This window comes from Coregonus clupeaformis, chromosome 2, assembly GCF_020615455.1.
Source record: "Coregonus clupeaformis isolate EN_2021a chromosome 2, ASM2061545v1, whole genome shotgun sequence".
NCBI lineage: Eukaryota > Metazoa > Chordata > Actinopteri > Salmoniformes > Salmonidae > Coregonus > Coregonus clupeaformis.
Window position 1 is genome coordinate 30,889,955 of NC_059193.1, and position 10,541 is coordinate 30,900,495.

A 10,541-nucleotide genomic window follows, 5' to 3' on the forward strand; every position below is an offset into this window, starting at 1 on the left:
CCCAGCTGAACTGGTGTTTGGACACACCATGAGAGGACCTATGAAAGTCCTTAAGGATCAGTTTTTGTCACAAGAGTTGTGTGTGAAAGAAAATGTGTTGGACTACGTTAGTCGCTTTCGTGAGCGCCTACATGGTGCCTGTGCTCTAGCAAAGGAAGCGCTGTCTTCCTCACAGAAACGGATGAAACGACACTATGACACACAGGCTGTTTCTCGTTCACTGCAGCCAGGTGACCAAGTTCTTGTATTGTTGCCTGTGCCAGGAGCGTCATTGTCGGCACGTTTCTCTGGTCCTTATGTCATTGAAAAGAAACTAAGTGAAACTGACTACGTGATACAGACTCCTGATAGAAAACGCCAATCTCGTGTGTGCCACGTTAACATGTTGAAGACATACCACACCAGACCCGTCACTCAGATAGACAGTCCAGAGAAACTGGCTGAGTCGGCTGTCTCTATTGCTGCTACGGCTGTAGTGGGAGGTCATGTTAATGATGTGGACGGAGATGGTTTGGAGTTGCGCAATACTCAGCAGCAGTGTGCTAGATTGCCCAATTCAGAAATGCTGCTGTCTCTCCCGTCAAGCCTGATTCATTTAACGGACAGACAGTCAGATGATATTGTGAGACTATTACACAGCTTTCCATGTCTTTTTAATGATGTTCCTACATGCACAAATGTGTTAGAACATGACATTAACGTTGGACACGCTGCACCTATCAAGCAACATGCTTATCGTGTCAACGTCTCTAAAAGAAAGATAATGAGGGATGAGGTCGGTTATTTGCCGGAGAATAACCTGGCTATGCCAAGTTCAAGTCCTTGGAGTTCTCCGTGCATTCTGGTTCCTAAACCTGATGGAACGTCCAGATTATGTACTGACTATCGGAAGGTCAATGCTGTCACAGTGCCCGACTCGTTCCCGTTACCCAGACTAGATGACTGTATTGATACTGTTGGTGCTGCTACTTATGTAACCAAACTAGATCTTCTAAAAGGTTACTGGCAGGTGCCATTAACCTCACGTGCCTCCGACATCTCTGCCTTTGTGACCCCAGATCACTTCCTACAATATGCTGTCATGGCATTTGGGATGCGGAACGCACCAGCCACTTTCCAACGCCTGGTTAACACAGTATTGGCTGGAGTTCCTAATTGTAGTGCTTACCTTGATGATCTGGTAATTTATTCAACTGAGTGGTCTGATCATGTTAACACTCTAATTTTTGAATTTTGGGTGTTGTGATGGTATGTGTGTTGCAAACCATTGTGGTTTGCTCTTTTAAGGGTGGGAGTGTTACGGATACAGGTATCCTGTGTCTTTTTGTGTTTCCTCTCCTTCTGCCCTAATAACAGGTGTCCTGTATGTTCCTGATTGGTGGTCGTTGAGGTGTCTGCTGATTGCTAAGGTGGACCAATCAGTGAACATTCCTCTGCATTGCACCACCTGTTGCTGGTTTTTCAATCACACATCCCATTGTATAAAAGCCGGTCAGTTGTGTTTGTTGTGAGAGAGAAATACTATTTTCCGTATGTGAGTATGGATACTGTGGTGTCCTGTTTTTTGTTTACTCACTAAGTTGCTGGTTACTCTGTTTGGTAACTTTGTTAGAGACTAGTTTCCCTATGTGAGTATGGATACTGTGGTGTCCTGTGTATTGTGTACTCACTTATTTGCTGATTACTCTGTTCGGTAACTGTGTGTGTTTCTGGGAAAAGGGGAGTTTAAGTTAGTTGCCCTTGGGCGTACATTACCCGTAGGAGGAAATCTGTCTAAAAACACTAGTTAGACCTGAGCGGACCACCCACTGTACTTTTGAATGATTAGCAGTAGCTTAGCGGTTCTTGAGGCAGGCAAGATCAGTTTAGGTTTTTTTTACACTATTGTTTCATTTCTTGGGTCCTGCTCAGCCCTTTTTCCCAAACCTTTACCGTGTGTTCAGCAATAAACTTTTTATGTTTGACGGTAGATATGGTTGTCGTGTAGTTTTTTGTTCTCACTGTTCCATGTCATCCTCCTAATTTGCATGAATTATGTTACGGGTCTCATGTCCATCCACCCTAGACGTTTAAAGCCACGGGGTTCGTAACAATGGCCAAGACCAAAGAGCTGTCAAAGGACACCAGAAACAAAATTGTAGACCTGCACCAGGCTGGGAAGACTGAATCTGCAATAGGTAAGCAGCTTAGTTTGAAGAAATCAACTGTGGGAGCAATTATTAGGAAATGGAAGACATACAAGTCCACTGATAATCTCCCTCGATCTGGGGCTCCACGCAAGATCTCACCCCGTGGGGTCAAAAAGATCACAAGAACGGTGAGCAAAAATCCCAGAACCACACAGGGGGACCTAGTGAATGACCTGCAGAGAGCTGGGACCAAAGTAACAAAGCCTACCATCAGTAACACACTACGCCGCCAGGGACTCAAATCCTGCAGTGCCAGACGAGTCCCCCTACTTAAGCCAGTACAAGTCCAGGCCCGTCTGAAGTTTGCTAGAGTGCATTTGGATGATCCAGAAGAGGATTGGGAGAATGCCATATGGTCAGATGAAACCAAAATAGAACTTTTTGGTAAAAACTCAACTCGTCGTTTTTGGAAGACAAAGAATGCTGAGTTGCATCCAAAGAACACCATACCTACTGTGAAGCATGGGGGTGGAAACATCATGCTTTGGGGCGGTTTTTCTGCAAAGGGACCAGGACGACTGATCCGTGTAAAGGAAAGAATGAATGGGGCCATGTATCGTGAGATTCTGAGTGAAAACCTCCTTCCATCAGCAAGGGCATTGAAGATGAAACGTGGCTGGGTCTTTCAGCATGACAATGATCCCAAACACACCGCCCGGGCAACGAAGAAGTGGCTTCATAAGAAGCATTTCAAGGTCCTGGAGTGGCCTAGCCAGTCTCCAGATCTCAACCCCATAGGACATTTTGGGAGGGAGTTGAAAGTCCGTGTTGCCCAGCGACAGCCCCAAAACATCACTGCTCTAGAGGAGATCTGCATGGAGGAATGGGCCAAAATACCAGCAACAGTGTGTGAAAACCTTGTGAAGACTTACAGAAAACGTTTGAACTGTGTCATTGCCATCAAAGGGTATATAACAAAGTATTGAGACACTTTTGTTATTGACCAAATACTTATTTTCCACCATAATTTGCAAATAAATTCATAAAAAATCCTACAATGTGATTTTCTGGATTTTTTTTTCTAATTTTGTCTGTCATAGTTGACTTGTACCTATGATGAAAATTACAGGCCTCTCATCTTTTTAAGTGGGAGAACTTGCACAATTGGTGGCTGACTAAATACTTTCCCCCCCCCCCACTGTGTATATATATATATATATATATATATATATATATATATATATATAAGCAGGACAAATCTGATGGGGCATGTGCCCCTGTCCACGCTATGGGTTGGGTTACACTGAGGCATTACATTACTGTTGAAGGAATTTATTTGAGAATCTTGTTCCGTGTAAGGCTTTGGCACATGCTATTACTACAGGTGAGAAGCAATCTCTCAACCCCACTCTCTGCTGCTGAAAACCCAAGCAGACACGTCTTGACTACAGATGCTACTCTTTCAGAGTGTGTTTGTTTGGACACCTTTTGGATGAATTTTTTAATTGGATTTTTAAAAACGTGTTAACCTCCCGGATCTTCATTTATTAGCTTTTGCGGCCTTTGCGATAATCCATATAATTACAAGCCTAATTTTCTTCACATTAGGTTCTGCCCTGCAACAATTTCTACGTGTTGATTGTGTTCACTCAAAATATGTTTGGACGGCGGAAATAATCATGTTTTTCCAATTACGTTTTCTTATTTCTTCCATGGAAGGTTATCTAAGACAATCAATAACATCGTGCTCATTATTTCAGTGTAAGGGTCAGAGAATCAGGAGATATGGTGCTGTATAAACAATGTAACTGTTTCCATGTGAAGAAAACACACAGAGATGGAAATAGATATAACGTCTTTGATTAACCCTCCTGTTATGTTGTGGGTCAATTTGACCCGTTTCCACTTTTGCGTTGTCTAAAATACTAGTTAACCACTCTTTTTCGCCATGAAATTACATGACTTTTCCTCATTTAGGGTCATGAACCTAACTGCAAAATGTGGACACACTGATGTGTTGTGGAATGTCTGTGTACATTTTGTATACAAACATGATGTTGTGGGTCATTTTGACCCGGAGGCTTTCATGTGTATATATATTTGCACAGGTGCAAAACAAAAAAGTGTCTTTGATGTATTTTGTTTTGACTGGTCCTGGTTGCACTTTTAGAATTGTGTTTGGGTTAAAAAGGGCTTTCCCAAGCTTCTCCTCAGTGTGAGAGCAGCAGGTCCCTGACACAGACACTCAAAAATGAGCTCCAAAAGATTTTCAATCAATGAATTCTTATCACAAATTCTGGACTGTGACAGTGAAAAAGAAGAAGAGGTTTCAGAGACAGAGGATATTTCAGAGATAGAGGACAATGCTGTTGATGATCCAGATTTTGTCTTCATTGAAGAGGATTCAGAGGAGGAGTCTGCCGTACCATCCCCTACATCAGATGAGAGACAGAGCATGCAACAAGCATCATCAAGAGAAGAGAAGACATGGAAGTCTAAAGATGGTCATATTGAATGGTCACCGTCACCACAACGAGGTCAAGGTAGACTCTCAGCTTCCAATGTAATAAAAATGGTTCCAGGACCTACACGATTTGCTGTCACTCGAGTCCATGACATACAATCAGCTTTTGAGCTCTTTTTACCCCAAGCAATAGAGAAGATTGTTCTGGACATGACCAACTTGGAGGGGAGCCGTGTGTTTCAAGAGAACTGGAAGCCACTGGATCGGATTGACTTGCATGCATACATTGGATTGCTCATATTAGCTGGAGTCTACCGGTCAAACGGAGAAGCAACGGCCAGCCTGTGGAATGAAGAGAATGGAAGGCCAATATTTCGGGCAACAATGTCTCTACAAGAATTCCACATAATTTCTCGGGTGATTCGCTTTGATAACCGTGATACCAGACCGGTCGACGTGAAAGAGACAAACTAGCTGCAATCAGAGATGTATGGGATAAATGGGTGGAAATTCTACCGTTACTGTACAATCCCAGTCCTCATGTTACAGTTGATGAACGCCTTGTTCCATTCAGAGGACGTTGTCCCTTCAGACAGTATATGCCAAACAAGCCTGCAAAATATGGCATCAAAATATGGGCAGCATGTGATGCCACATCAAGCTATGCATGGAATATGCAAGTTTACACTGGGAAGCCACCCGGCGGAGTGCCTGAGAAAAACCAGGGGATGCGGGTGGTGCTGGACATGAGTGAAGGGCTGCAAGGTCATAACATCACGTGTGACAACTTCTTCACATCCTACCGCCTTGGTGTTGAACTACAGAAGAGAAAGCTGACCATGGTTGGAACAATCAGAAAAAACAAACCTGAACTTCCCAGTGAGCTTCTGAAAATGCAGGGCAGAACTGTGCATTCCTCTAAATTTGCTTTCTCTGAAAATGCAACTGTTGTTTCATACTGCCCAAAGAAGAACAAGAATGTTCTTGTAATGAGCACAATGCACAAAGATGCATCGCTGAGTGCAAGAGAGGACATCAAGCCACAAATAATACTGGACTACAATTCCACCAAAGGAGGAGTTGACAATTTGGATAAAGTCACAGCAACATATAGTTGTCAGCGCATGACTGCCCGCTGGCCTTTGGTGATTTTCTACAACATTGTGGATGTGTCTGCTTACAATGCCTATGTCCTGTGGACTGAAATCAACCAGCAATGGAATGGTGGCAAATTGTACCCGAGCCTCGGCTTTTCCTAGAGGAGCTCGGCAAAGCTCTCATCACTCCCAAGATCCAGAGGAGAGTCCGGCCTCCTCGGTCGACAGCAGCTGCATCTGCCGTCCAGAAAATTCAAGCTGGACCATCAACACATGCCTCCAATCAACCAGAAATGGATCCAGTGGATACAGGCAGTGGCAAGAAACGGAAAAGATGCCAGCTCTGCCCCCCTCGACAAGACAGTAAAACAAGCACCACTTGTGTAGAATGCAATAAATACATCTGCAGAAAGCACACACACACATTGTGTTCAACATGTAGAGAGAAAGACTGAAGGGATAATATGGACCAATAGGGGGGGAAAAAAACCTACTTGGGGAAACTGAAAAATCTTGTTTGTGAGAAAGGAAATATGTTTAACAAATAGTTCTTAAATATTGTTTAAAAAAAATAAAAAGTATTGTATTTCTTCTTTCTGAAATGTCTGATAAGACAAAATAAAGTTGTTTCTGTTTTTACTTAATTCTTTGACTGTCTTGAGTGTGTTTAAACTGTGCGGGTCAATTTGACCCGTAACATAATGGATGTCATTTTTTTCCAGCAAAGCACAAGGGTTAAAAAAAGGTTGAATTGGGCAAAAACATCACTTGTGGACTTCATTAAAGCATTGTTAGTAGCAATAGATTTGTCCTATTCCTAAATTGTGTTTTACCATCAATTCCTCGCTTTACAATATGAATATGAATAGATTAAGCATCATTGTTTAGCTGCTTATGGTCTTACATATTTTGCACAAGTAATACATATAAATCCGACTACATCCACTGAATCCTCCTTGGTTAGAATAATGATCAGATAGCCTCCATAGACGTATCATAGAGGCAGTTCCGTTATAACTCCTCCACTCATCTCCCTTGATCAGTTTGCTTTGGATAAAACACAACAATAGACTGCAGACTCTTTGAAGTGATTTTGTTGTAAAGAGACAAAATCGATGTAAGAAATGACTATAGACAAATTGTTCTTAAATTCAAAGCCTGAGAGTAAACCATTGAAAGATAAGAGTACAATGGCCTAAATTGTGCCAGTATGTTGAATAAGTAAGTGAGTCAGGGGATATAGGAGGGGCATGATTGCTGGTTTCTGCTGAAGTACTGTGTGAAAGGCTTAGGATGGCTCAAGACTTTGAAAATGAGGCATTTGCGTCAGAAAAACAAGGCCATTCTAATCTGTCCTCAATGTTCATTGAGATAAGATGCCAGTCAATTTCACCACAGTAGTAAGATGATGTCATCCATTTCAGTGTCCATTTAAAAAAAAATTGCATGCACATGTTTATATTGACATCCATGATGGTTTTCACATATCACTTATTCTTACCAATGTATGCTCTCTAATTGTATTCTCTTTCTGTGTGTGTTCCCTCTCTCTCTTGTAGAGCCGTGACAGAATGGTCGACTGTATGAGTAAAGTCATGCTGCACACGGCCCTCTCATGCTGGCAGCCGTTCCTGGGACTGGCTCTCGTGGCCGTCTTCGTGGGTTCCGCCCTGGGATGTCCCGCCCGCTGCGACTGCTCGGCCCAGAGCAAGTCGGTCCTGTGCCACCGCAAACGCCTACCGAGCATCCCAGACGGCATCCCAATCGAGACCAGGATCCTGGATCTGAGCAAGAACAAGCTGCAGGCTGTCAACCCGGATGACTTTGCCCCCTACCCTGGGCTAGAGGAATTGGACCTCAGTGGGAACATTATCAGCTATGTAGAGCCGGGAGCGTTCAACCCTCTGTACAGCATGCACTCACTGAGTCTCAAAAGCAACCGCATCAAGCTTATTCCCCTGGGCGTCTTCACAGGCTTGTCCAACCTCACCCGGCTGGATGTCAGCGACAACAAGATTGTCATCCTGCTGGACTACATGTTCCAGGACTTGCACAATCTGAAGTTCCTGGAGGTGGGTGACAATGACCTAGTGTACATCTCCCACCGGGCGTTCAGTGGACTGCTGAGCCTAGAGACGCTAACCCTGGAGAGATGCAACCTGACGGTGGTACCTACTGAGGCCCTGTCCCACCTGCACAACCTGGTAAGACTTCACCTGCGATACCTCAGCATCAGCACCTTGCATGCCTACTCCTTCAAGAAGCTGTTCCGACTGCGCCACCTGGAGATTGACAGCTGGACCTCGCTGGACAGTGTGCCGGCCAACACGCTACACGGCCTCAATTTGACCACGCTTTTCATCACCAACAACAACCTGTCCACCTTCCCATACCAGGCCCTTAAGCACCTGCACTACCTGACGCACCTCAACCTGTCCTTCAACCGCATCAGACACATCGAGGGGAGGATGCTGTCGGAGTTGGTGCGCCTAAGGGAACTGCATCTGGTCGGGGCCCAGTTGTCGACCATTGAACCATACGCATTTCAGGGCCTCCGGTGGCTCAAGGTCCTCAACGTCTCCCACAACCATTTGGACACCCTGGAGAAGGGTGTCTTCCAATCTTCTGAGGCTCTGGAGGTCCTCTTGATCGACCACAACCCCCTGGTGTGCGACTGCCGCCTCATGTGGATCCTGCAGAAGAGGCAGTCCATCTATTTTGGCGACTCGCAGCCGGAGTGCAGTACCCCCGAGGGCATCCGCGGCAGGCCTTTCAGGGAGTTCAAGGAGACCCTGCTCTCCTACTACGTGACATGCACCAAGCCAAAAATACGGGAGAACAAGACGCAGACGATTGCCGTGGACGAAGGTCAGCCAGCGAAACTGCACTGCAGTGCTGAGGGGACCCCCAGGCCAGTGGTGTCGTGGCTGTCCCCACGCCGGCGCCTCCTCACCAACAAAAGCCATGGAAGAGTCACGGTCCATAACAATGGGACGCTAGAGATCAAGGCGGCCGAGGTGCAGGACGGCGGGGTATACCTTTGCATGGCAACCAACACTGCGGGTAACGACTCATTAATGGCCTCCCTAGCAGTGAAAAGCCTGGCGTCGCTCTACGCAAACAGGACCCAGTACTACACAGATCCCATCAATGCCACTACCAATGGGACTATCAACGTGACCTACGGCTTGGACCTAAAGACTATCTTAGTGTCGACAGCAATGGGTTGTTTCACATTCCTGGGGGTGGTCTTGTTCTGCTTCCTGCTCCTGTTCGTTTGGAGCCGGGGCAAAGGAAAGCATAAAAACAACATAGATATTGAATACATCCCTCGTTCCAAGTCTAATGGCACCTCTATAGATGGAGGAGCAGAGGGGCAAGCTGGACCCCGTCGTTTTAACATGATAATGATCTAACATAGTTTGTGAATCTGGGAATCCAAATGTTGGGAATTATCGAAGGATTGTTTATTAACTTCTGCATTTCCCACTACTGCATGAGAATGCTACTGGGAATGGAAATAGTACTGCAGAGTGCCATAACAGGACACAGGAGTGCAGTACCAAACCATTCCATCTTATTGGATACAATACTACGACGTTGTGACATTTATTTTTGCACAGTTGCCAGTGAGCCTGTCCAACACGGATCCTCCGAAATGATCTGAATTGCTACCCAGGGGACCTGAAAGGAATAGGTGTCAGTAATCAAGCTTTTCAAATTCAATTTATATGCCCAAAATTAATCATTAAGTGTGGGGTTGGAACTAAAGACACTACAGAACCGTGTACAGTACAAATTTGTATCTAAAAGTATTACTCTTATTTGTTTGGTCTTGCACCATGCTTACTCACAGAACAGACTGATGAAACTGATCATCATTCCCTCCGACCATAATCTTTGCATATGTGTACGTAAATGCTTCATTATGTACGTGTATGTACATACTCATTAAAACAAACTGTTCATAGCAATACTCATGGGATGCAATGTCAGCCAAAATCTCAATTCCCCAACCTAATAAGCAAAATTGTAACTCCTCACTTACAAAATTGTCCATAAATATAGGAAAGGGCTTCTAAAGGAATGCAACGTCACACTGGAGAAAATATATCCCTGTTCCCCAAAATATTTAATTTTTTTGTTTATTGTCAACCATAAAAGAAAATAGATGTTATTTATCAAAATGGTTTGAGGTTTTTACAAAAGTGAGTATTCTAACACTATTCTGGGGAGTAATAAATACTTTTGAGGATCTTGAAGTTGACATACTGGTCAGAGAACCTACAAGGACCACTTTTTCCATCCTATTTTTGTCTCTTTTTATTCCTTTGACCGTAACCTTTGCCTGATGACAAAATACATGTGTCCATCTTACTACAGTGAAGTTGACATCTTTTCTCCCAAGTAAGAAATGTGGACTTTGTTGTGGTAGTTTCTCATTTTGTTGTTGAATCATTTAGATTGTGAGAAGTTCAAAGTAAAAATAAATAAATAATGTATGTGAAATAAAATAAGATTTATTTGTAACATTTAGTGTGTCTACATATTGACTGCAATGACAAAGCAAAAATGGGTATATCAGTATATAGTATTATCTGCCTGTTGAACATCAGGAAACAGCAAAGTAACACTAGCAGGGAAAAGCCATACGGTTGAATAAAATTGTTAAAATAGAACATATCAAATATCAATCACTGGCATTAAAGAAACTGAATTGTATTCTACCTGTTTTACAGTGTATGTCAATTCTAAGGCATTTCTAGAACATCAGATGAGGTTGACAAGGCCATCAGAGGATCTGCAGAAACACAATTACGACGGTTCACAGGTTGAGAAAATGAAATGGTT

General features: G+C 43.8%; 1 protein-coding gene across 2 annotated transcripts in view; it reads left to right on the forward strand.

Annotated features, from left to right (window-relative positions):
* The window catches only part of LOC121534468 (leucine-rich repeat and immunoglobulin-like domain-containing nogo receptor-interacting protein 2), a 409,153-nt gene extending 398,895 nt beyond the window's left edge, over positions 1–10,258 (forward strand). For both annotated transcript variants that reach the window (XM_041841072.1, XM_041841064.1), the window contains exon 5: positions 7,250–10,258. In XM_041841072.1, the coding sequence (XP_041697006.1) occupies positions 7,262–9,106 (1,845 nt within the window). In that variant the 5' untranslated portion in view covers positions 7,250–7,261 and the 3' untranslated portion in view covers positions 9,107–10,258. The remainder of the gene's footprint in view (positions 1–7,249) is intronic.
* The last annotated feature ends 283 nt before the right edge of the window (positions 10,259–10,541 follow it).